Source organism: Myodes glareolus, chromosome 22 (assembly GCF_982192425.1).
Source record: "Myodes glareolus chromosome 22, mMyoGla1.1, whole genome shotgun sequence".
Taxonomy (NCBI): domain Eukaryota; kingdom Metazoa; phylum Chordata; class Mammalia; order Rodentia; family Cricetidae; genus Myodes; species Myodes glareolus.
In genome coordinates this window covers 22,488,986-22,516,359 of record NC_142047.1, presented here as the reverse complement: position 1 = coordinate 22,516,359, position 27,374 = coordinate 22,488,986, and the positions used below count along the sequence as shown (strand labels likewise).

Genomic DNA, 27,374 nt, shown 5'->3' with positions numbered 1-27,374 from the left:
TTAGAGCGTTCATGTGCACTACAGTCTCTCCCCTTTCTCACGTCTGTTTTGTCTTCTGTTCAGAGGGTTGCTTGGGAAAAGGGTGTGTGTCTTGGGTGTCTTGGAATCATCTTCCCATCCACAGCAGCTCTCAAGGGCCATGCATTTTAGTAACTGTAATGTACATGGAACAATGGATAGAAAAATAATTAGAGCCAAGGATTTGGGAAAATGGCATTCATTTACCGTAAAGGAATTCTATATGTAAATGCCTGCTCTGAAACCTAGTGAGTTCCCTGACCTTGGTTGTGCGTGAAGCCAAACAGGCCACTTGGCAGGAATATTGCAAAGCTAACTGAGACGTCATTAAGGAGGCTGGATCAAATTTAAGCTCAGTTTTACAGTTGAGGAACCTTGAAACTGTCAGCTTAGGGAATTAAGAGATGTGTTCTGAAGTCCATGATGAACACCTGTGGGACTGTGATGGGCGCTCACCATTCCTAACCCATGGTGAGGACCCCCAGCCAAAGCCTTGCTCTTCCGCAGGCATCTGCCAGTTTTGGGAAAGCTCACAGAGTACTGAGGTGAGAACATGGCAGGGAGCAGAAGGTGAATCAAAAGTCTTTGGAAGAGTTTCTGGCCATCTGTAATCCAAGAGTTGGGCTGTGACTATTCAAATAAAAGAGGCCAAACTGTGGGTGTGTGGGCATTCAGGTTAAGCAGAGTAAACAGGGGGTGTAGCTTAGAGATCTCACGGAAAGTCCTGGGAGCTTCTGAAGAGAAGGAGGAGTTTTCTGTCATTAAGATTATATAAATGTGTTTAGTGGCCAAGATTTCTGGGTGGATCTCCAGCACATGGGTGGGGCCACTCTATTTTTCTTTATTACAGATCTGAGTTGAAGTCTTCCCTGGGTTGCAAGCCTGTTTGTCCATGATGTGCCTTTGTGCTCTGGTTCTGGTGTCTCTATCAGCCTGCATGGCATTGGGTGAGTTCTTTTAAATACAAGCCAAAATACTTGCTCCAGACAGAGACAGACAGAGATAAGTATATAACAAAGGTGAGATAGATTCTGCAGGGTCTTGATTCTCTGGACCTGGGTTTGCTTGTGGGGTGATCCAGACCAGGGTTGGCATTGACCTGGATGCACTGGGATAGAAAAGGATAATAACTCTGAGTCCCAGGAGCACATGATGGTGAAGAAAGGCAAGTAGTCGACCGTGTGCCTCACAAAGAGAGGCAAAGATAGCTGTTTTCCTACTTTACTGGACTGTAGGGTAGATTAGAAAGATTTTGTTGTTGTTGTTGTTTCTAAAGTGTGTATCATGGTGGTTGTTGAGAGAAAGTGTAAGAAACACATGGATAAATAAGGATAGATTCCAAATGGAGTGGATTAAAAGAAAAGATAGGGTCAGGTCAACACATCAAGATCTAATGGCCACGGGAAAGGCATTTGTTATTAGGTGTTCTGAAGGGAAGGGACGCAGAACTGGGTGAGGGGCAAAGGGGAAGAACCAGGTTCAGTCAGGAAAGTCTTGGCAAGTTGCTCTGTAGGATCTCCTCTGAACGGAGAGGTGAAGCAGCAGACATAGGTGTAAGGTCTGTTTGACTTGCAAGGGAAAGTAGGGAGCAGTGCCTGCATTGATTGTGTGGTGTAAGATTCAGGGGATGAAGGCAGAGGACGTGGTTCACGCTATGAGGTCTGGTTAAGGGAAGTGGCAAGGAACACTGACTGGATTGGATAGATCCTAAGAGTGATAGACAGTTCCTGCAAAGTAACGGGTCCTACAAGGGAAAGCGTCAGACTCACAGATTACATTCACAGTTAGTATATAGTATAGCATTGAGTCTCAACATATGGTCGCTCTATTTCATTAGCTGAGAAATTGAGACTCGCAAAAACATACTCTCCTCAGAGTTGTCCAGAAATTCACCTCTGGCTCATGAATCCAGAGCAAGTGCTCAGTCATCAGGGACCTGACAACCTCATCCTTTCTTAGGTTTATATTTCCTGTGGACATAAGATACTGAGGAAGCCTAGAACGGTGTTAACAGTAAGAAAGGGATATAGAGACAAATACCTCTGCACTGCTGGTCACCCAGGCAATGCCACTCCAGTTCCATCCTTTGGAGGTTCATACTTCCAAATACTGTTAAGCAGGTAAATTAACAGTACCTAGCAAGACTTTGGGGAATATTAATGAACTGAAATGTAAATTTGGCATATAGGAGGTAACTGTCAACTGCTGGTAACGTTCTTGTCTCCTCTTCTCACTAAATCCAAACACACTTTACTTTGACTGATATGAGGGAAGGTTCATCACTGAACTAATAATGTCCCTCTATACCTAAGTGATTTGTAACCTGACATTTAACAATTTTGCCAATCCTTCCTCTTCTATAGCCCTGGCTTTCACGGTACGTGTCCTCCTGACACTGCTCTTGTGACTGCTCTCACTCTAAGCCGGATTCGTGCCTGTTTTTCATCTCTGGATCTCTCACTTACACCTCCTCTCTCTACCTTCGAGTCACGTGCACCCATGCTGTGACTCTCGCCGCAAATGCCACTCCACCTGCCCCTTCCTCACCTTCTTCCGGTACCGAGAGGACCAAACCCAGAGACATTTTCCTTTCTTTTTTGCTTCTTTTTGTCTTACTATTTATCCCAAGCTAGTCTACTCTAGAGGTGATCCTCGGAGCTCAGTCTCAGTCACAAGTGCATCCTATCACACCTGGCTAATGGCATCTTTTACCGAGATATTTGCTTGGTAGATCAGTGCCTTCATCTTATAAGGAGCCAGCATCACTTGCTCACGCTTTAGTATACTGCTTTTTACTTTTCTTTAGCCCTACATCAGGGCAGGTAACAAGACTTCATTTCTCATATATTTATTTATATTTCTTCAGACCAGTTTCCTCTTAGTTATTCATGGACCCTATACTCAGGAAAAAAATTCTTAAAGTTCATGAAAACAATCAACATGCAGTGTTGTCGTCTTAGATCTTTTCATGCCCAGGTTTTCCAGGAAGTCTGGTTCAAGTGACATGGGAATAGTTAACACCAATGACAAAAGGAGAAAAATGTAGGGTTGACTTCTAATGACATTAGGCAAGGCCCCAAGCTTATAACTTCATTTTATCCAAAGTGTTTACAGTGTTACTTGCTCTTATCTCTATAAAGCTCATATTAGATTTGGATGAGTTATGTTCCTATATACTAAAGATCTTAAAGTAAAAACTTACATCATGAGTTAAATCCCATTAAGTCAAAACTTTATTAGTTAAATGCCATTAAGTCAAAACATCATTAGTTAAATGCCATTAAATCAAAACATCATTAGCTAAATGCCATTAACATCTCTACTCCAATCTTCATTTGGTTTTATTTACAGTAATTAGTAGCAGAAACAATGAAAAGTAACCCAAATGTACCCACTATGATGTTGGTTATTGAAGTCATGTGTCATGGATGATATTTTATAAGATACTTTCCTATGAAGACTCCTCAGTGCCACAAACTATTTTTCTATTTGATGGTGTGTAAAATTTTCTTTTGCATGCACATTTTAAGGATGTATACTTTTTATCCACACCATCTGTATACAATGGGGAACAACGTGAAGGCAAGAGGACTCATTTCTTATGAATGATATTCTAACAACACAACTAGTCATCAAACGAGGAAGCAAAGGGATTGTTGATGGTGAAGTGTAGGAATGTCCTTCTGCCTCTTGAAGAAAGATCAAGTTTATCACTTCAGATCTGACAGCAGGTAGAAGGAAGACAGATGAGGAAACTTGAGGACACGAGCAAAGATTGTCTGCTTTGCAAGAATGGAGTCAACGGTTCAGACAGGGCCTGATAGCCAGTTTTCTTTACATTTAGATGACCCAACACAGAGTCACCAGGATATTTTAGAAGATCATTGTGATCTTGGAACCAAAACTGTTATTGCTGTATTCTACTCCATGGCATGAAACCTAATGTTATTCCCTTCCCTGACTTTTGCCTTCTCATCTAAGATTATCTTGCTTTTCCTACCGAGTTCTACAAACAGTCACATGTTCAGGTCACCTTCCCCTCGTAGCCATGCCCTGTGCTATTCTGTCTTATTCTTATTTCTTCTTGCTCAGCTATCCCTCAGCCTTTCGTCTTTCTTTTTTCTCCTTTTTTATTGATTTTTATTGAGTTCTACATCTTTCTCTTCTCATCTCCCTGCCTCTCCACACACCCTCAAATCTTCCCCAAGGTCCCCATGATCCCAATTTATTCAGGAGATCTTGTCTTCTTCTACTTACCTCATAGATTAGATCTATGCATGTCTCTCTTAGTGTACTCATTGTTGTCTAGGATCTCTGGGATTGTGATTCATAGGCTGATTTCCTTTCCTTTATGCTTAAAAATCACCTGTGAGTGAATACATGTGACTATTGTCTTTCTGTGTCTGGGTTACCTCACTCAAAATGATGTTTTCCAGCTCCATGCAGTTGCCTGAAAATTTCAAGGTCGTTATTTTTTTCTGTTGTGTAGTACTCCATTGTGTAAATGTACTACATTTTCCTTATTCTTTGGTCAAGGGACATTTAGGTTGTTACCAGGTTTTGGTTAAGACAAACAATGCTGCTATGAACATAGTTGAGCACATATCCTTTGGATATATACCCAAAAGTGGTATTATTGGGTCTTGAGAAATGTTGTTCCCTAGTTTTTTGAGAAATCACCACACTGACCTCCAAAAGGGTTTTACCAGCTTGCACTCCCACCAGCAATGCAGGAGTGTTCCCTTTGCCCCACAACCTCTCCAGAATAAGTTGTCATCCATGTTTTTGATCTTGGCCATTCTTACAGGTGTAAGATGGAATCTCAGAGTTGTTTTGATTTGCATTTCTCTGATGACTAAGGATGTTGAACATTTCCTTAAGTGTCTTTCAGCCATTTTAGATTCCTCTGTTGAGATTTCTCTGTTTAGGTCTGTACTCCATTTTTTTTTTATTGGATTATGTGTTCTTTTTGTGACCAATTTCTTGAGTTCTTTGTATATTTTGGAGAGCAGACCTCTGTCTCATGTGGGGTTAGTGAAGGTCTTTTCCCATTCTGTAGGCTGTTGTTTTGTCTTGTTGACTGTGTCCTTTGCTTTACAGAAGCTTTTCAGTTTTAGGAGGTCCCATTTATTAACTTTTTGTTCAGTGTCTGTGCTGCTGGGGTTATATTTAGGAAGTGGTATTCTGTGCCAACGTGTTCAAGTGTTTTTTCTACTTTCTCTTCTATAAGGTTCAGTGTGGTTGGCTTTATGTTGAGGTCTTTGATCCATTTGAACTTGAGTTTTGTGCATGGTGATAGATATGGATCTATTTTCATTCTTCTACATATTGATATCCAGTTATGCCAGCACCGTTTGATAAATTTGCTTTCTTTTTTCCATTTGATATTTTTTGCCTTTCATCTTTTTTACCTCAAGTGCCAGTTCCAATGTGGCGACACCAATCAGAAAGCCTCCTCCTTTCTTCTAACTCCTGATTCTACTCTCAGAATGCACTTCCTTCGTCTCAGCATTTGCCTGGCCATTCTGAGATAAGGGGTAACTCCTTGTTTGTTTCCTCATTCAACAAGTGTTTTTGCCCAGGATCTTACTGGCTAAGAGTTTCCAGAGACTTCTAAGAGGCAAGTCAAGGTTTTGTTTATTTTAGCCTATTCTGTTTTTGCAGCGCCCTTTTGATGGATACTTTTCTAGTTCCAATTTCAGCTTACTTTTTCATTTAGTGCTCTGTCATAAGGGCAGTTTTCTTCTTAGTCTTTTTGTGTCAGAGGCAAATGAGAGCTATGACAGTTCAAGTGACTCATTCAATGCCACACTATCATCAAACTACCCCAATCCACCTAGAACCCAGGTCTGGCCTTTTCCTTCTAATGAATTTATGTGCCCTCTCTTTGTCTACCAGGACACCCATCCTCACCACCTGTGGTGAACACTGTTCATGGCAAAGTCCTGGGGAAGTATGTCGGCTTAGAAGGATTCGCACAACCTGTGGCCGTCTTCCTGGGAGTCCCCTTTGCCAAGCCTCCTCTTGGATCCCTGAGGTTTGCTCCACCACAGCCTGCAGAGCCCTGGAGCTTCGTGAAGAATGCCACCTCCTACCCGCCTATGTAAGTCACTGGACTGGTTTGGGGCCTCTTTCACTAAGAAATATGTTTCTGAGTGATGTAGGAAGGAATCCAAACAATTCTCTCATCTACTATACATTGCTTTGGAATCTTTCGGGAATACTATAGAATGAATCATTTTAGAACCATAATAACTTTCTGTAGTCCTGTGTTCAGCAACCATGCATTGAGCACCTGTTGTGAGCCAGGTATTCTCTAGTTTGAATATTCGTTAATGAACCAGACTTAAAGTCCTATAATGACTAAACTATATTTCCGTACGAGAGACAAGAGAAAGCACAGGAGTTAACAAACAAATAATGCAACGTTTTAAAATATGATTGGCAAGAAAACGAGATATTCCAGTGTCATCTGTCCTAATGCTCTCTCTTCTTTGCCAAGAATTGGTGGGGAAATGGAGTAGGGAATGCCTGTCCAGGACATGTCTAACTATCCACTAACAATCAGAACAATGGTTTGTGTGCCCCGATTATTCTGATCAGATGGCTGAAAAATCAACAGTTCTGTATGGCCTTGTAGCCACCCCCAGAGAACCCAAGACATTCACAAATTAACGGTTAAGATGTTATTTTTCTACTAGGTAAGGATTATCTGAGGATATTCAAGATTCCACCTCTGGCTGCCTTCTTTCCTTTTACGACATCATATCTGTTGTTTTTATGTTCTGATACCAAATATAATTCATGAGTATGGCAGACATGTCAAGAAACATACAGAAGCAAATGTAAGAAAACAAAAACCACATGCAATGTTTCTATTCACAGAACTGGTATCATAGCATTAATCTTATTTATTTACCTGTGGTCTGTTTCCAGAAAATGGATCATACATTTGGATAGCATAGGGGGCTGCCTGGCTTACTCATTCTGTCAATACCCCTCTGACACTAAGTATCTCAGTCTGACAGTTGATAACAATCCAACATCTAACAATGAACTGCAACGTATCTACTCAGTCTCTAATATGGTGTAATTAAGTTGTCTTTGGGGTTCTCAATGGTATATATAACACTATGATCTTATGACTAATAACTGCACATATTAATAACTGTTTTAGGGTCAGTGCCAAGCAATAACATTTCTGAGGAAAGAGTAAGAGTCTTTTGTTAAGTTTCCCTCCAGGAATATCCAAGTATGTCAGCTTCTTCCTTAGACATGAGAAGATTCATTCACACCTGCCAGTGCTTGGGCTTATTAAAAGAATAATTTGTGGTCACTAGAAAGATGGCTCAACAATTAAGAGTAGTTGCTGAGCTTGCAAAGGATCAGAGTTTATTTCCCAGAACCAACACTGGGTGACTCACAACTGCCTGTAAATCCAGCTCTAGGCTATCCAATGCAACCTTTTGATTTCCATGGGCACCCTCACACTGTGTGTATACCCTCATATATACATATACATATGTATAAATAAAATAAATAAAATGAATAATTTGTGAATCTTGGGTAAACAAGCAAATAATATAAAAACTGGAACAACAATAAATATACTTTAGTGTTGTAGAATTTATCTGAATACTAGTGAAGTTGAATTTTCCTCATTTTGATAATTTGAGTTATTGCTTTTATGAGTACTATACTCCTTACTTTTGTTGATATAAGAAAGCCTACATAGAATAGGCATCTACACATGCCTTTTCTGGCTTCACATTACCACCACTTGGCAACTTGGTCATCCTGGCACTGAGAGCCTCACTGTTTCTTGTACATACAGAGGCCATACACACACACCACCTGTGTTACATAAGGTTTGATAACATTACTTATAATTTACTTGAACTAAAGCACTGCTTACCCTGAATTATCTTAGCTGCATGATCTTGGGCAAACTCTCAAACTTTCCTGTCTTTGTTTTCTTATCTATAACCTGAAAGTAAACGTAGATTCCAAGTATAGGGATGGTTTGCCACATGAGTTTGTACATTAGGAGAATTTATATCAGTACCAGACACAATTGCTACCATTTCATCTTTGAAATCTATTATCAGAGAGTGCAATAGTGATTGCTGGAATAAGAAGATGATAAAAGACCAGATATGCAACCCCCTTAGACCCTCATCTCACATGGGCCTGGGAGTTTGGGACTCAGAGCAAAGTATGAATTCACTTAAGGCCTTCCAGCTCATCAATGACTGAAGCAGGACTCAAAGGCAGTTCTTGTGAGGTCGTACACAAAGCTATCACTCCTGACCGGCAACAGGCTGCCTTCGGAGGGAACCCTTTGCATTAATAGGAGTCTCCCAAGACGTAGAGTATAGAGGACCACAGATATCCTGCAGCCCACTGTCTAAAGCACATAGGAGGGCAGAGCCATGTACTGGTAGTATGGGAACGTCATCTCCCAGAACCGGGCACTATATGAGCATTTCTGTTCTTGGCCCAGAGCATCCCAAGGCTCTGGAAAGGGAGAGGCAACAAGTTTCTCTCCATCTTCAGGGATGGGAGACTCTAAGACCCCCAGGGTTCCCATTAGTATTCTTAGATACCCTCTTACCAATTACACCCAAGTCTGGTCTAGTGAAACTAGCTCCATCCACAGCGCCAAGCCTTCAAGCGCAATGCCCACCCCAAGGTGGTGTTTTCCGCTTTGTTCTGGAGGAACATCTGCTATTTTTCTCTCTCCTCCTAGGTGTTCCCAAGATGCAGTGACAGGGAAGCTAGTCCATGACCTCCTAACGAACCGCAAGGAGAAAATTGATCTCGAGTTTTCTGAAGACTGCCTCTACCTGAATATTTACACTTCTGCCAACTTGATGAAGAAGAACAGGGACAGGTTGCCGGTAAGTGCACAGCCCACTGACTCAGACTCATGAGCTCCAGCATCCAGATCTCTGGGCCACTAGGAGGCAACAACGGCAACTGGACACAGGGTACCATGGTCAGACTGATTCAAGGGTCTCCTCACCACAGTGTTCCTTATTTCACCATTGCCCCAAGACATCAGATTTGCTGCCCACCTGGAATTACAACCTGATTTTTGCATGTTCTCTTATGCTACTAACAGGAAGAAGACGACTTTCAGTTATTAGATTAGAATCTGATCCCAGAGCAGCTAAGACACAATTTACAATGATGTTAGTGCCAGAAAGAGAAAAATGAATAGTCCAAGCCTTTCTACACAGGTAGAGAAACTGAGGCTCGGGTAGGGAAGAGGGCACACAAAAGGGGGTCACAGGACAAGGGCTTAGGTCTTCTATCTTCACACCTGCGCTCCTAGGCAGGGACTGGCAAGGGAGAGGTGTGCTGCCTTTTCCCCCACATTGTCTGTGACAGCTTCCGGGTGGAAACTCTAAGGTAAGGCCCTGATTGCAGTAGGGAGGGAGGACTCTGGGCAATCTCATTAGCACTCTTCTTGTCTGTTGCCAACTCCCTGTGATTTTATGATTTCTCTCTCCCCTCCCTAGTTGCCTTTGGCAGGTGCCGATGGCCTAGTGAGTCAGCACGTCCTATAGAAACATGAAGAGGCAGGGATAGGGCAGGCTGCCAGTTGTAGGCCAGAGTCCTGGGGAGGACTGCTGTAAAAGAGATGACTTTGGAAGTGGAATAAGACAGGGTGTGAGAACCCACCCCGTCTCCCAGAATCCTCTAGGATAGAACTCAGAGGTGAAGGAAGAGGCTGTAATGTGAGAATAGTGTTTGGTCCTCAACATGTGTAGTTCGCATGAGGCGGTGAGAATAAGTCTCACTCCACTCGATCATTTGCCTCTATTGTGGACTCAGTGTGTCTACACAGTCAGCCTCTGGGTCATAGGAAATAGGAACACCGACCATTATGGAGAGACTTGTCCTGTGGTCTGCACATACATACACATCATAACATCTTGAGCATGTCATTGCCCACCAGTTTTTGATCTCAGGTTTTACTCAAGACGAGTTTGACTCAGTCCTTTCTTGGACATAATCAGTTCTATAGGAGGAGAAATGGGACTTTTGGGAGCCTGGGGGTATTGGGTAGGCCCCCGCTCCAGTAATGCACACAAGACCTTGACCTCAGGGTCTGGGTTTGAATCCTTGGTCTACATTTCACTTGCTGAAAGACCACACCATGTCTTACCTTCTTAGTTTCTTTTCCTCACATAGAAGTTATTCCTGTGACCACTTGATGTGACTGTCTAGCCAGTCCTGGTTCAGTAGGTAGGACAGCAGCAGCGATGTATCAGAGAGAAGGGATTATGCCCTTACTCTTTGTTAATGCCATAGAGTTTCAGGAGCCCCAGTTCAGTCCAGCAGCATATTATTGGATTGTGACCATGAACCATTGCTGGAGATGGGAACTCAGTGTGAAGTCACTGGGGCCAGACAGCTTCCAGGTCCCATCTCCAACTTTCATTGGGGTGATCTTTCATGTTTATCTATTTTCCTATCTGTCAAGGTGGACCGTATAAGTAACTACATTGTAGGTAATCATTTTAAATTACTCAGAATACTCTCACTGAATATTTTGTGTTATTTTTATTAGTAATTGATAAGAAAAAGGGCAGTTCTGCTGGCACAAGAAATCCAATTAGGTCAAATCAAACCAAATCTAAATGCCCATCGTTTTATTAAGTAAGACGCTCTCGGGTGGCCAAGCACATGGCAGGGAGACAGGACAGCAGGAAGCCCATGAAAACCCCAAACCACATGTTTCTCCTTTGGGAGCTCACTTAAATACCCTCTAGCATGCTGGGATTTGGAGTTCAGACCAAAGCAACTCCCAGGGCAGGGAGTTTGGGATGGATGCCAGGGGCTGGGGACTATGTTCCCAACTTAACAGTAATATTATATAAATATATAACATATATAATGTTATGCAACATTATAAACTTTATCCTCTCTCAGTTCTCTGTCACGTGAGTTTTTTAAATGCAGAAATTGTGAATTATCATTGTATCCTCCTTCTGTCTCAAGTCTTCTCGCAGTCTTTGATGTGTTCTAGGCACTCAGGTACTTAAATGACTAAAGACTTTATAGAGGATGTGTATGTGAACTGGGTTTAGCAGGGTGGGGTAGAACTTGAGTGTGCAGAGACGATAGAGAAAGAGAACACTGGGAAGGGGTACCATTGAGGATGTGTGTGGATCTTGAGACAATCCTCACATATGCTAGCATTATCAGAGCTGAAAGTAAAATTTGAATACCGCCCCTTGCTAATTTTTAGGCGTCAGGATGGTGCAGTGGTTGAGAGCACGTGACATCCCTGGCCTGCTCTGTTTCCTGTAATAGTGCTTCTTACTTTGGGAAGACCTGGATACACACTGTAAAGGGCGGGCCCGTGAAGGAAAGTCGAGGATGGTGACTTTGATGGCCTCGCGGGCCTAGCCACACGAGATGAGGACAGAGACTCCTTCTGCAACCAGCTGCCACTCCTGGAAGCTGAGTGGTGGTTTCCCAGAGCCATGGTCTGGCCAAGAAAACTAAGCCAGAAAACACATGAGCTCCTCCCCAGTTCTACTTCCTGTGACCAGGATGGTTCTTTTCTTGTTGTCCAGGTGATGATGTGGATCCATGGAGGAGGACTAGTAGTGGGTGGGGCATCCACCTATGATGGACTGGCCCTCTCTGCACATGAAAACGTGGTGGTGGTGGCCATTCAGTACCGCCTGGGCATCTGGGGATTCTTCAGGTAGGGTTTTGGACTTCTTTTTCTGACTTATTAGACCTGTCTTAGTTTTTAAAAATATAGCAACATCTCTGAAACTGATTGATGATAAAGAAGACAGAAGTATTAGGCTCGGAATCTGGGTGGCCCAAAGCCAGCAATAGACTGGGCTACTTCAGCAGAGTCGGGCGATGAATGGCTCCACTTTACAATGCGTTAGTGGAGGAAATGAACTTAAATCTGTAGGATAAAAGGGCAAAGCACATGGGAAGACAGTAAGCTGGAGAGAAGTGAGGGGTGGGTTATTGTCTTGGTTTTCTTTTCATTGCTGTGATGAAAATATCATAGCCAAAGGCAGTTTAGGAAAGGATGGGTTTATTTGGCTTTTACATCCCAATCATAGCTGATCATTAAGGGAAGTTATGGCAGGGATTTGAGAAAAGAACTGAAACAGAGACCATGGAGGGATGTTTCTTACTGCCTCATGATTTTACCTTTGCCTCTTTCCTTGTGACTGTCTTTTCCTAGTGGCATCATATACCCCTTGAATCTATTAGCTTGTGTTCTGCAGTGCAAAATGAACATAGTCAGAGTTTGTCTTTTTATATCCCTAAGGGCAGTGGGATGGAAGATGGATTCTCAGTACACCATCGCTAAAAGAAACAGCGAGAGCCCCACAAAGATCAGTGTAGGGATGGGAGGCAGGGGAAATCCTCTACATCAGGCATTAAAGCATAGCCGAATTCTGGAGGGTTCACTGAGGACCCCCAGTCTATCTGATATTGTTGGTTGTTTTACTCTTTTGGATTGGAGGGAGTGACACCCAGCTCCCAAATAAATCACACACGGAGTCTTATTCTTAGTTAAGAATGCTCAGCCTTTGTTTGGCTTGTTTCTTGCCTGCTTTTCTTAACTTAAATTATCCTGTCTACGTTTGGTTTTTATTCTTCTTACTCAGTGTCTGGGTGTGTAGCTGGGTGGCTGGGTGGCTGGCCCCTGAAGTCTTCCTCCTTCCTTTCTCGTTCCCAGATCCCTATTCTCCCAGATTTCTTTTCATATTTATCCTCTCTGCCTGCCAGCCCCAGCTATTTCTCTCTCTTGCCTCGCTATGGGCCATTCAGTTCTTTATTAGACCATCAGGTGTTTTAACAAACGCAACACAAGCAAAAGTAACACATCTTAAAATAATATTCTCCAACAATAAAAGGACCCGGGATGGGAGCCTTGCTATTCTATTTATGTCCGCCTTTATTTTCTTATAGCACAGGGGATGAACACAGCCGGGGGAACTGGGGTCACTTGGATCAGGTGGCTGCACTGAGGTGGATCCAGAACAACATTGCCAGTTTTGGAGGGGACCCGGGCTCTGTGACCATCTTTGGAGAGTCGGCAGGAAGTGAAAGCGTCTCTGTTCTTGTAAGTGTCCCTGCCAATCCATGCTTAGTTTTGGTGAATTTGCTATGGGACCTCTTGGAGATCAGCCGTCTCCAAGGACCAGAGCATCTTTCCTTTCAGTACAGAATTTCAGGAATATATTCGTTGCAGAACACTAGATGGGGAGGAGCTAAGGAAAAAAACTAAGTCTTTATCGTCTTGAAAGTTTACTGTCCAACTTTGTTTTCCAGAGCCATAAGCCAGTCCAGTTACAGCCTTGGACAGCGACAATCTTAGTCTTCTCTCTTGCTTGATTTTCCACCTTGTTAATCATTTAGCATCAAGACTCCCCACTTCTCACAGGAAATAGAGTTGAGTAAAAACCACAGACAGGAAGCAGTTTCTAGGTTCCAAGGCAGATCTACATGCTATGACCTCAAGTACCAAAAGTCAGCAGGGAACTCCAAGGGGTTCTTGTGACTTTTCAGTACCCAAGAGGCAGGGCAGCTGGCTCTGGAGCAGAGGGACGGGTTTTGCTTGGAGGGTAGGTGAGAAGTAGAGTGGGTGGAAGTGAGACGAGTAAGCCCTGACGGGGGATGTGGGACACGAATTCATGAAGATATAAATGCTTTACTGATGTGGGGAATGGAACTTAGGGAAACTCTAGGAGAAGCTTAGAAATAGAAAATTTCTGTGGCCCATAAAAACACTAAGCGCTAACTCACAGTTAAGCAAAGGTATCTGTTGCTATTCTCTCTCTCGTTCTCTCTCCCTTCCCCCTCATTCAACCCATACATTTACCAATCTATGATCTATCTGCATCTATTGATCATCTAAAAATCAATGTATGTATCTATCTATATAATCTATCTACAACATCTATATACACACCTATCATGTGTCCTTTGATCTATGCATCTGCCCATAATCTATCAATCCATCGCTCATCATCTCTTTATCATATCTCTATCCATTCTCTGACTCATACAGTCTAGTTATATTTCTTTATTACAGCGACACTTTCCTTAATAATGTAATGTTGTATAAATATCTCCCCAAACATTAAACATTCTTACATAACATTCTGATTTATAATTTCACACTATTCCACATCAAAAGTGAGAAATTGCTTATTTACCTAATGTTGTAATATATGGGTATTGAAGAAACATTTCAAATGTTTCTATTATAATAAGTACAATATTAATTAAATGTCCTCTGCACCTCTGATCATTTCACACTTCCCTGCCCCTCTCTCTTTCACTTTTCTGTTCATTGTTCCATAAGCTATATCCTCAGTCCTTTTTATCAGGACACCTTTTTTTAGGGTAAGTTCTGAGTAATAAATATTCTATTGCAGAATTTGCAGCTAGGAATTGCCCAAACTATCTTTCAGGTGGTTTTGATCATCGTGTCGGCACCTGTACACTTTCTGTTTTGTTTCTAAGTGGACACTCTGGTTCCACTACACTGAGGTTTTATTTGGGATCTCCAATCCGAGGTCGCAGAAGCAGGCCAGGATAGATGAGGTTCCCTCCTTCCCACTGAGCGCTGCAGTCCCTCGATGAGTGGGCAGGGGAAGGAAGGGGGTAGAGAAGGAGACTTAAATGGCAGTAAGTAAGGAACTAGAAGCCACGAATCTGAGAGTTCAGCAAGGGATGGGTATGTGAAAGAGGCTGGAGGGAGGAAGGGGAAGGGGGAATTTATCTAACTATAATCTCAAAACTGATTATAAAAAGGATAAGCTGACTCTCTTGTGTGTATAAAGTTTTTCCTCCTCTCCTCTTTCCCCACAGGTGCTGTCTCCTCTGGCCAAGAACCTCTTCCATAGAGCCATTTCTGAGAGCAGTGTGGTCTTCACTTCTGGTTTATTTATGAAGGATGTCTCTTCACTGACTAAAGTAAGCTCTGCACTGGACAACTCTCGTCTCCTTTCTCCTGATTTCCTGGGGTCTGGGCAGGGTTGTCTTTCTGCCTATGAGATTCAACCCAAGGGATTCCTGAAGTATGACTGGTTGAACAGGAGGAGCTTTTAGAGCCTTACCTAAGCCACATTCTGCAGGTGCCTGGCCAGTCTCCCTCTGAATCGTGTTACTCAGATGGCCTGCAGTTCTGCACGGGTTGCATGTTGAGCCAGGGCGCAAGTCACCTGTGTTAGTTCCTGTACACTGGGTGCCAGAAGCTGAAGTCAAATGATCACTAAGTGAGGGAACGGGTCTGAACTAAACGGTGGAATCCTGGGTCCTGGCTCTTCAACTGTCTGTTCATGCTTTCCTTGAGATATTTTGTTCATTTTGAAAACAAGGAACCAGAATTAGATATGTAATTAAGCCAGAAAAAGCAGCTCATGGGCCCCAGAGATTACACCAGCTGCTCTAGAGTGTTTTCAAGAACACTTCGCTGTCTTTAGAGATGGGACTTAGGATAGAGCCCACTGTCTACACAAATGCTGGATACTGATGCTGCTCTTGACCTCTGCGGTTGCCTGATATCTCTTACAGAAAGTTGCTGTTACTGCTGGGTGCAAAACCACCACATCTGCTGTCCTTGTGCACTGCCTGCGCCAGAAGACGGAGGATGAACTCATGGAGGTCACGCTGAAAATGGTGAGTGAGTAGTGAACGTTCTCTGCAGGCTTCAACCCAGGCTTCATCCAGCCTTCTCTCATCTGACTCTGAAGTGCCAGATACAGGGGTTTTTATTAACTTTTAATTATTTGTTTATTTTTACCTATTTGGGAGCAGTGTCAGCCAATGGTGCCACCTACAAATTTTGTGCTTTCTTTTTTAGCTTTTGAAGTTAAAATATAATTACATCATTTCTCCCTTTCCTTTCGTTCCTCATGCCCCTCCTCTCTCTTGCTTTCTCTCAAATTCTTGACCTCTCTTTCTTTAGTTGTTGGTGTGTGTGTGTGTGTGTGTGTGTGTGTGTGTGTGTATGTACGTGCACACATGCTGAAAATGAGTGTCCGTGAGCTTCTAGGAGTCAGAGTTTTCTGTTGTTAGAGCACACTATTCTTTGAAGCTTTGGGCAGGAAAATAGATGGATTGGAATAGAATCCTTAAGTAGTTAATGTCTTAATATGTTCCTGGATCTGGGTGCTCTGGAGGTATTACTGAGAATCTATTCCTAAGCTTTCTCTTCTGTGACTTCCCTCTTCTGTGCCTGTTTCCTGGCAGAAAGGATCCCATTCTGGGTTCTCTTACATCAGCCAAGGAGGAACTAGGAGCACAGACTAAATGATCAGATTTTATATCAGGAAAGCTGACCACCATAATGTGCCTTTATTTCCACAGAACTTCTTGAAGTTTGATTTACAAGAAGATACCCAAGAGGTAAGGAAGTTTTAAAGCTTGCTCCCTTACAGCGTTAGTCTTCAGTTAACTACAGTTGGTAAAATTGCCCTCGGTGGAATCGTACGGATTTCTGTGTGTGCTGTTGAGGCCAAGAGCAGCAAAGCCACTGGATCGTTAGTACAGCCCCAGAAACATTTGGCGCAGCCATTTCCTCGAATAGTTTATTCATTGCATTTGCCACACTGTTACCATTCTGACTAACTCAAGGTATTGGGTATCTAGCTGAAGCGACTTGTAAATTTCTCCTGGTTGCTCTGGTCTTGATGTTGGCATGAGAGCGTGAAATTGACAGTGTTGTCAGGATGTCTCAGGAACAGTTAGTACTGTAATGCTGGATTACAGTACCCAGGAGAGATGCTTCTGCCTTTCAAAGAGATCAAAATGTAGACTTGGGCTTCATCTCAGTACTAGAACACTTTGCCTAATGTGCACAAGGCCCTAGGTTTGATCTCTAGTACAACCCTGCACCTACTACCAAAACAAACAAACAAACAAAACATCAAAAGCCCAGAGAAACCAGAATACCAGCTTTGCAACCTATCAGCTATGTTACTAGCACAGATGAAGCCCTCAGAACCACACTGCATTTCAACAATTTCTTATCCTTCTCTTATTGCATTTCTTGATCAAAGAGTGGCCCTATGAGAAGGGATGACCCTAGAACTTTCCACTAGCAGAAGGATGAGATTATAGTGAAGAGTCTTGGGAGCCATTGTTGAGCACAAACCTCTTAGCATGACAAAGGCTCAGGGGGTAGGTAGGTAGGAGCCCGAGATGTCAATCCTGAAGACCACACTGTGTCTTATAGCATGGAAAATCCAGCAGATTCTTCCATCTCAGGCCTCCTGTCCTTGCACCCCCCCAGCAATGCCCAGAGTCTGGTGAAATCAGTTATGGTGAAATCAGCGTCCTACACTCCTGTCCTGGTCACTCCCTCACCAAGAAACCCATCACTTCCCTTAGATGTCTCTGAGGCCAGGATTAGACTGGTTTAGTTATTTAACAAAATTTTAAAAAGTACTTTGCTATGAGGCAGGATATGATTTTGAGCTGGAACATAGCTCTGTCCCTCTTGGGAAATTCCATCCTGGAGGATGAAGGTACTGTAGAAAAAATATTGCACTATGTCCTGGGTCTTTGTCATGGTTACGATAAAAGAGAAAGTGAAAAATGGGGACAGAATTCTCACTCTGTGGTGTTCTGCCCCATGGGTCAGACAGTCCTGGGATTAGACCTGCAGGAAGTCAGTGTTGATGAAACAGCACCCAAAAGAGGGGGAAGACATTTGCAGAAGAGGCCATTCTGGGCAGTTGTCATGTGTCACCTACACTGTGTGATGACACTTTAGAAAAGGTAAGGAACCATCTAAATTCTTGGATATATGAATTTAAACTTCACATAAGGATGACAGCCTTGAAGAACTTGTAGTGTAGAGCATAATTGAGAAACTGAAGAGATGTGGTGTTATGTCACCGAGGTGGGAGAAATAATAAGTCCTGCCCACTTGGTGTTTCACTAAATCCTATGTCAACTAATTATTTTTTTAAAAAAACTATGTGATATATGATGTGTCTTTAAATGGGACTTCACATATCATATAAGGGTGTTGGCATTGTGGTGAGAGGCTCAGGGGAATTACATTCTGCATTTCCCCTGAAGCAAAGGTTTAGGAGCCACTGATTCAACATTCAGGACAACCTTACAGACCTAAGGAACAGTGCAGAATAGCTCACTATAATAGTGTCAGAAACAACAAATATTAATTCTAGGATAATATGCTACAGTTGAAATATATCATACCTGACACAGGATTAATTTGAGTCAAGGAGCCCCTCTACCCCTTCCTTGCCACCATTACCCTGATATAGATAGACGTCCCTAATCAGGCCTTTGTAACTCTAGATTCTAGCTCCCTTCTAAGGATCCTGAGTGTCTGTGGCCACTCTCTACAGTCACGCGGTCTATGTTACAGCTGCCCCCTTAGATAGGCAGAGCAGAAGATGCGGGTGATTTATTTTGGACACTGTTCTGCTCTTTCCCCAGTACTATCCCTTTACACCAACTGTGATCGATGGAGTGGTGCTGCCCAAGGCCCCAGAAGAGATTCTGGCTGAGAAGAATTTCAACACTGTCCCCTTTATAGTGGGAATCAACAAGCAAGAGTTTGCCTGGATCCTGCCAACCGTGAGCATGAACAAAACTGTTTGACAGGTGCCCCTCCCCCTTCCGAGTATCCATCCAACTGTGCACCCATAAGGTCTTTGTTCAAGTCTTGTTTGGTGTCTAGGGCAACTGTCCCTGTTGATATGAGTGGCGTCTTCCATGGTAACATTCTTGGGCCTCATCTGTCAGTTACCTGTCACCTGTCATCTGAGAAGTGCTGGCCTGGGAGCATGTTGTCATTGCTTTTCCCAGGCCTCTTGGGCCTGGAGAGGCAGTAATTGTGCCGGTGAAATAACCAAAATAAATCAAGAAAGCAGTTGAGAGTTCAGGAGCATCAGGCTTGGACACAGAAAGACCCACTTGTACTCGGCCCCTCAAGTCTCATGGATCCCATGGGTCCTCTCAGTGCCTGTGGACAGTGTTCAGAAAGGTGATCTGACTGATTTGTTTCTAATAGGTAAAAAGAGGTTTTCTTCCTTAGAGATTCAGAACTCGCTAACAGTGGTTGAAACAGGGCAGGTTTTACCCAGTAAGAGATAACAGGGAGGGAAGGATTAAAGATGACCTGGACTCAGACTCCTGACACCAAGACTGGGGATGTTTTCAGTAAGATGGAATATAATTGCCACTTTCGATAGTGACTTATGTAAGAAAGATGCCAGAAACCAGTCTTCCTATCAGTGGGTTGTCCTTAGAGAAAGTGTAATGTCTGCTTGAAAGCATTGGACTTTCTCAGGCAGCTATAGCAGGGGCTCATAGTGCCTTAAGTTGCTGAAAGCATGCTGGAATCTGGGTTCCAAGAGTAGAGTTCTTGATGGGGTCAGCGCATGCTGAGAGTGCAACCCTTACTGGGGAATTTCAGATGTAATTGAAGAACCCAGCTATAATGTCTGTAAGGGGGATGGTGAGCGCCCAGCCCTTTGCTCTGTCACTGGGCTTTCTGCTTCGACTTTAACCCCTGTCTACATGTTCTCCCGTTGCCTAGGGGAGCATAGTTCCTCTAGCCTGATAAATAAGTATGTAAGTGTCTTTATCTCACTCCTTCAGTTTCTGTAGACAAATCTCCTTGTTTTACTGATCTTTGTTAAACTCATGGGAGACTCGTACCTGCTGGGAGACAATGGTTTTACCCTGTCAAGATTTGTTTCTTATACTTGTTTAATAAAATGCTGATAGGCTAGTAGCCAGGCAGGAAGTATAGGTGGGGCGACCAGGCAGGAAGTAGAGGCAGGGCAATGTGAATGGGAGAATTCTGGGAAGAGGAAAAGTTCAGTCTTCAGTCGTCACCCAGACAGAGAGGAAGCAAGAGGAGAATGCCTCGCTGATGAACGACACCAAGCCACATGGCTAAGGCAGACAAGAATAATGGGTTAATGTCGGATGTAAGAATAAGTTAATAAGAAGCCTGAGCTAATAGACCAACCAGTTTATAGTTAATGTAGTAGGCCTCTGTGTATTTCTTCAGGACTGAATGACCGTGGGACCTGGTGGGACAGAAACCTCTGTCAACAAGTACCCAGGGATGAGGAGCTAGAGTCGTCATCTCCCAGTGGGCAGGATGGTTTTCCTGATTGTCTCTTCCTAGTCATTCCTGAGAATTCACAAACACTTAACTATTTTTTAAACAGCTAATGGAATTCCCACCAACTGATGTAAAACTGGACAGGAAGATGGTCACATGGCTCCTGACAAAGACTGCTTATTTCTTTGTAAGCATCCTACAGTCCACGGTAACTGGCTGAGGGACTGGCCCAAATTACCAACCATTTCTTTTTCTTTTTCTTCTCTCATACATTACATACTTGGGCTCTGTACCCATGTTTTCCAACTTTATGATTTTGTCACCTCGGGGGGGGGATCTATACAGAATACAGAAAACTCACAACCAATGAAATGTTCTCAACTGGCTGGAAAAGCCACACTGCTCAGCTGGAGGTGGTCATTTTGCTCATCCATTTCAGAACATACCGGAAGGTGGGATTCCTGCTGCCATGGAGGAGTATTCAATGGACACAGATGACCCAGTCAGAAATAGAGCCTTGTTCCTAGAGTTGATTGCGGATGTGATGTTCGGTGTACCATCTGTGATTGTGTCTCGTGACTACAGAGGTGAGTTCAGCAGTGGAATGGGGGCAACACACTGCCCAGATTTGGTCTCTAACCTGCTAACCTCTGAGGATCGGCAGATGTGGAAGCTCCTTGTGGTGAGGCCTCAAAGTTTGGTACAGAAAGATTTCTATTCTGTTTAGTTCTTGGCAGTAGCAGGCTCTTCAGGCAGGTTGCAATTATAAGCAGTTAATTTTCAAGTTGATCCCAGGGAACATCACTGAGGGCGATGAAGAGTAACGCAGGAAGGAGATGGAGGCCAGTCAGTGATGCACAGCTAAGCACTTGCCCACTGTGGGCAGTTGGCACTGGGGAACTCTGAGAATAATCAGACAAGTGGTTTTAGGGTTATTGCTTCTGAGCAAGAGGAAAGGATATTTATCTACCATTGCTCATTTGTCATTGGTGTGCTCTGACCTGCTGCATATGGGAAGAGCAGTTTACAGTAACCAGAGAAAACCTTGAGGCAAAGGGCTCCTAGTGTTACCAGGACTGGGGGTAGAAGTCAGGCTTCTTTGCCCAGACAAGATGGCTGCCGTAAACATTGTGAGGGAAGAGATTTTAGTCATGGATTCAGTATGTGAAGAGAAGACTCTTCTGTTGTGTCCCTGAGGTGAGATTCATCATTTTGGGGCACATAGTGGAGGAAATATGCTCACTTCACAACACGTAAGGAGAAAAGTGCAGGAAGAGGTCAGGAAAGACATCTCCCTAGTGAGACAATTTATTTTTAGTATGAGGAAACATTATTTGATTTTCGTTTGTTGATTTCCTCTGTTGTAATTTTATTCTATTTACTTATTATTTGTAGGTACTTTGGGAGATTATGTTGACCCCAGACACATGACCTTTATTGTGTCAAAATATACTCCATCTCACACCAGGTTGTGGGACCGCATGCCTTTAATCCCAGCACTCAAGGAGGTAGAGACAGGCTGATCTCTGTAAGTTCAAGGCCAGCTTGGTCTACAGAGTTCCAACACAGAGAAACCTTGTCTCAAAAAAAGATGTGTGTGTCTCAAAAAAAATGTTTTCCATCTCTTTTATTTGGTCAACTTTTTAATCATGAAAGTTAAGTTTTATCAAATATTTTTCTGCATAAAACAAGGTGCCTGTTTTTGTCCTCTACTGTAATATGATGTAGCATAGTCTCCATGTGCGTTAAACTCACAAGTCTAAGTACTGTTTGACCATGGTAAATTATCTGTCCAATATGTCACTGAATTGGTTTGCTGGTGTTCTGTTGAGTATTTTCCCATCTGTATTCATTAAGGAACTTGGTTTAGTTTTCTTTTCTTGTAGTGCCTTGTCTTATTTTCATATCTGTGTGTTTCTGTCCTCTTGGAAAAGAAGCTAGAAATGTTCCATTGACTTTTGATGAATCTTGGTAAGAATTTGAGATACATGGTTTCCAGTTTTTTAAATATTAGTTGTGATCCTTCAGGAAAAGCATCCCTTTTCTTGGATGAAAAACATGAATCACTAACTCAAGTTCATTCATTATTGATCTCCAGATGTCTGTTTCTTCTTAGTTCAGTTTTGGTAAGATGTATTGAACTAGCAGTTCACCTCCTTCTTCAAGGCAATCCAATCTGTGTTCATACAGTTGTTTTTAATAATCTCTCATGAGCTTTTGAATTCCTGTGGCAACTAGTGTAAGATTTTTCATTTTTATCCTCAAAACCTTTTAAACCTTTAGGCTCTCACAAATCTTTCTGTCTCTTTCTCTGCCCATTCCCACCTTTTCTTCCTGGCTATTTAATTCAGTTCCAGACCATTCTCGGTGAGAACTCTGTCACTGGACTGCATTCCCAGCCCTCACAGGTCATCTCTCTCTGACCTTTGTTTGTTCCCTTCTCTAGTTTTAGGCTTGGTTTGTTTTTCTACTTCCTGCCTCAACTCCACATACTTTATGTCTTTTATGTCAGAAATCACATCATTCTGTAAGGACAGTTTATTTTAGTCATAGAATATTTGTATTAGTTATAGCTGTTAGTGCTATTTTTGACTTTCAACTTTAGGACTTGGATTTCACTTGCCACATGCAAGATCATTACAGCTCTAGAGTGTCCTAAACTCTATTTATATCTTTGACATTTGTGCTAACAGGTTTCATGCTATTCATTAGTATCTCTTTACTTCACCTTTAAAAGCTCTACTCATTTCTATAAGATGTGTCTACTCATAATCAATTAATTAATCAGTAAGTTTTTGTTTATTTTTATTCTTCTGAATGGCAGTTTTATACATTGTGTTATTCCTGATACATAAAAGACTTATTTATTCACTATCTGCATAATGTAAATGTTAATAATAATAATAATATCACAGAGATACGTGCATACCCTTGTTCAGTACTGCACTATTCACAATCGTGAAGAAGTAGAACTAGCCTAGATCTTCACAAATGGATGAACGAGGTATAAAATGTGGCATATACAAAGTGGAATTTTATAAAGAAAATAATTATCATATTTGCAAGAAAATGAACTGAATGAGAAATCATGTTTAAGTAAAATAAACTTGACTTAGGAAGATAAATATGATGAGAATCCCTCACATGTGGAGTTTAGACTTAAGATTGTATGTATATGTGCATGGAGGAGATAAACTAGAAAGAGGACAATGAGAATAGAGGCAAACCTCAGGGAGAGGGTAGAGGAAAGAGGGCAATGTTAGGCATTGTTCTAAAGGTAGAATAGCAGGGTGTGGTTACAAGGAAAGGCACAAGCAAGTGGTAGAAATAGGCGTGAAGGGCAGTGGAGTAAAGAAACAAATAAAACAAAATGTATGTGGAAATATTATAATGAAGCCCACTACTTTTATGCTAATTTAAAACATTAAATAAAAACATAAATAGCACTTTCAGGCAAGTACTTGGATTTGCTTTGCACTTCTGGAAATGAGTGAGTGAAACATGGGGAAGTGTTCAACACCAGTCTGACTAAAAGATGCTTCGTGGATGTAAGTCTTCCTGGAATGAACCTGCACCAGAACATTACCATGAATTCCTATCTGGTTTTTTGGGGAGTGCATTTTATTCACTAGTTTTAAAGTCCATGAATGCCTGACTCAAGCCTCCACTTCCCCTTCATGACAGCTGAGCGCGTCCAGGTGGTGTAAGATGTCTTCTGCTCCGCTGCAGAGCAGGGCTTCCTTCACACGACCCCATCCAAGGACACGCCTGGTAACATGAACTGTGCATGAATCCATGTCTCCCCAGATGCTGGAGCCACCACCTACATGTACGAGTTTCAATATCACCCAAGCTTCTCATCAGATTTGAAACCAAAGACAGTGATGGGAGACCATGGAGATGAACTCTACTCTGTTTTCGGAGCCCCGATTTTAAGAGGTAACAGTGCTTCGCTCCCTGTGTGCTGGCGGTTAAGATCTGGGTTCTGGTTTTGCTTCTGTGACCTTGAGCACCTTTCTCCTCTCCTAAAATTTATTTCCCAACTCAGGGTAACAGGAATGAGCTAAACTGTCAGGTGCCGAGGCTTTCTCCCACTCCAGCACACCACAGGGAAGGTATCATGCTTTATATCAGGTTGTTGACCACTAATATAACTAACAGAGATGTGTCTTCCAAATTTCCCCACCTGAAGATAAGAATTCTGCTGCTTGATTTCCCACTTAAAATGGCATATCAGAATGTGAGTTAAGAAGATGTCAAGCAGTTGCTGATCATGAGTTTGATGTCATGTGCATCTGTCTATATGCTTACCTATTATCTAAAATTTGTCTTGTACTTATATTATAGCAAATAATATAATATTTTACAAACACTTTCATGAACATCTTTAATACATTAATTCTCAGTAGTTCGTGTGATTTGTTCCATTTCAATGGCTGCTGATAACACACTCTGGGCATCTCCCAATTTGGTATGTCTTAGGATGTTTTTATATTCAAATATCTTTTTCAAACTGTGACTATGGAAGTTTGAAGGGGATCTTGAGAAAAGACAACATACCAGAAATGCTTTCATACAAGACATGATTGAACTGCAGCATCTGCAGCCAGAGTAGGGAAGAACTGGATGGTGAGTACGGAAAACAAAGCCAGCTAGGAATGAAGAGCATGACTGTTACTGAGTCCTGGATCATTCATTCTCAAACTGAAAGTGCACACCAGCTGACTATGGCCTTCCTGCAATGAATAATTGGACTCAGCAATTGTTGAGTTAGAATCCATGTTCTGCATTTATAACAAGCTGTTTCTGGGTCATGAACTGCATATTGAGTTGTAATATTATATAATTATATTATATATTATATATATTATATAATAAGTAATATAATATTATATATAGATAATCATATTTCCCACAGGTAATTCCTCAGAAGAGGAGACCAACCTCAGCAAGATGGTGATGAAATTCTGGGCCAACTTTGCTAGGAATGGGTAAGAACAGTACAAAGACATTGCCAAGTTATTGGGCAGGATGTGACTATTGGGAAGAGGTGGATTTTAAGGTATAAGCAATCAATTCTCACCCTGTAGCCACAGTGCTCTGACAACGGTGCACTCCAATTTCTTGTTGTGCACAAGCCTTTGGCAGAGATAAACCAGGAATCCCTAGAAATGTCATATGAATGTGGGACCACACAGTAACTTTTAAGAAATTCTGTTTCCAGGAACCCCAATGGGAAGGGGCTGCCATATTGGCCAGAGTATGACCAGAAAGAAGGGTACCTGCACATTGGAGCCACCACCCAGCAAGCCCAGAGACTGAAAGATAAGGAGGTGACCTTCTGGACTGAGCTCAGGGCCAGGAAGTCACCACAGACAGTACACACTGAGCTGTGAGTGGGAAACTCTTCCAGCCTCAGGAGCCCAGGAAAGTCAAAATAAAGCTACTCCATAGAAGATGCTTCATGGCCAAAGATGAATCATTGAGAAGATTGGAGAATTTTGTTATGGGGACGGGCAGGGGACAGGGAGGGGAATGGTTGTACCTGTGGCCTCAATTTGGAGGATAAATGTCCATTTTAAGACCAACTCAGTGTCTGTCTCCACCTACCTTAGATCGAGAAAGACAAATAGAGACTATTGTAGGAAGATGCCTCTGTGTAGGGGTGTAGTTTGGCAAATGCTTACCCCCAAATTTAGGAAGAAATATTTTTCAAGAAGAATACAATGTGAACTTTGACTCATCTTCCATCTCCTGCTGGGAGAGATCATTAAACACAGAAGGAGGATGCATGAGGGTTTACTAAAGCGTCAGAGGTGGTCTGTGGCCAGAATGAGAGTTTACGAAAGTGTCAGGTAGTCTGTGGCCAGCGTGAGGGCTTACTAAATAAAGTGTTAGAGTTGTTTAAAATCCCCAGGAACCACATACTTACGGAGGAGTTTACTCCCACCACTGAATTCTCTGTGGATGTATGTTAGGTGCTCATGGAAAAACAGGATACAGGTTTTAAGACCTTAGAAAGCCCATCTCCAGCTGTGCATGTATGCAGCCCTGCTCAGATGCCTACTCTAATGAATGCAGCTTTTCAACCACTTGAGAAAACACACCATTCTCTACTTCAGGGCCCTGGTTAAGAGTTCTTGGGGCTTGAGAAACAAGAAAAACCTATATCCTTGAAAGAGTGGTAAGAAACTGTCCTAGGAAGAGATCATAGGCAATCTCTATTATTAAGGAAGGACAAAGTCACTGAGAATCCATATATTTGGAATTTAGGAGCCCTCCCCATGTTTGAAGCCAGACTAACGCTATATCAACCACTCCTGGGTGCCACCTTTCAGTGATCAGACATTAAGCATCAAGTTAGGAGACATGTGAAGAGCAGGCCTGAAGGTGAGGGTTGAGAAGGCATCAAGGCAAATTTCCAGACACCAGCCCTCATAGAAACATGCTTGGGCAGTGACAACCAAGGGTCATCACTGGAAGATTTAGGGGAGACGCCTCAAAGCCTTGTTTATGACTGACGCTTCCTTCCTTTGTGTGTACAACAGCTCTAAGTATCTTCAGTGCTGTCACAGTTGGTCTGATTGAAGCTTGGGTTTGTCATGGAAGGTCTTTGGGTCTCCATCAGTTTGTAAAGATAATTTGACAAACCTGGGTAGCAATTATTTGCTTCAGGGCTTAGATTATACACTTCTATGCTTTTTTATTATTATTTTATTTATTCTTTTGTTCCCAGAGTGCCTGTAATTCTGATGAGTTTGCCTTTGTAAGTAAGTGGACTCTTTTCTTTTGTCTTCTTCTAATGTTTTTTGTCTACACCCTGTAATCTTTTGAGATTATAATGTAAGTATATCACTTCTCCCTTTCCATTCCTCCCTCCAGCTCCTCCCATATACCTCTTCTTTCTGTTTTTCAAATTCATGGCCTCTGTTTTCATTAATTTTTGATATATATATATATATATATATATGCATATACATATACCTAAATGCATAAAATCAACCTGCTTAGTCTGTGTGATGTAACTTGTATGTTTTCAGGGCTGACCATTTGGTCCTGGAGTACAGCCAATTGCTGTACTCTTCCCTGGGGAAGACTGTCTCCCTGCTCTCACTATTCCTTAGTTGCCTCTTTGTTTCTAAATAGTCTGGTTGGAATAAATACTTTTAGAAACAAACCACACCAGACTTTACCTGACTCCAGCAGAGAATATGATTCTAACAGAAAATGGGTTTCTCTC

The 27,374-nt window shown here is 42.4% G+C and overlaps 1 protein-coding gene across 1 annotated transcript; it reads left to right on the top strand.

The window, feature by feature from the left end:
• The first annotated feature begins 829 nt into the window (after window positions 1-829).
• LOC148118472 (carboxylesterase 1E-like) lies at window positions 830-25,782 on the top strand. The gene is made up of 14 exons (XM_087900215.1): window positions 830-965; window positions 5,917-6,121; window positions 8,768-8,918; window positions 11,610-11,743; window positions 12,982-13,135; window positions 14,890-14,994; window positions 15,595-15,699; window positions 16,390-16,428; window positions 18,493-18,633; window positions 20,241-20,321; window positions 20,574-20,721; window positions 23,942-24,073; window positions 25,053-25,125; window positions 25,359-25,782. The coding sequence occupies exons 1-14, from the start codon at window positions 911-913 to the stop codon at window positions 25,528-25,530; spliced, it is 1,695 nt and encodes a 564-aa protein (XP_087756341.1). The 5' UTR covers window positions 830-910; the 3' UTR covers window positions 25,531-25,782.
• The last annotated feature ends 1,592 nt before the right edge of the window (window positions 25,783-27,374 follow it).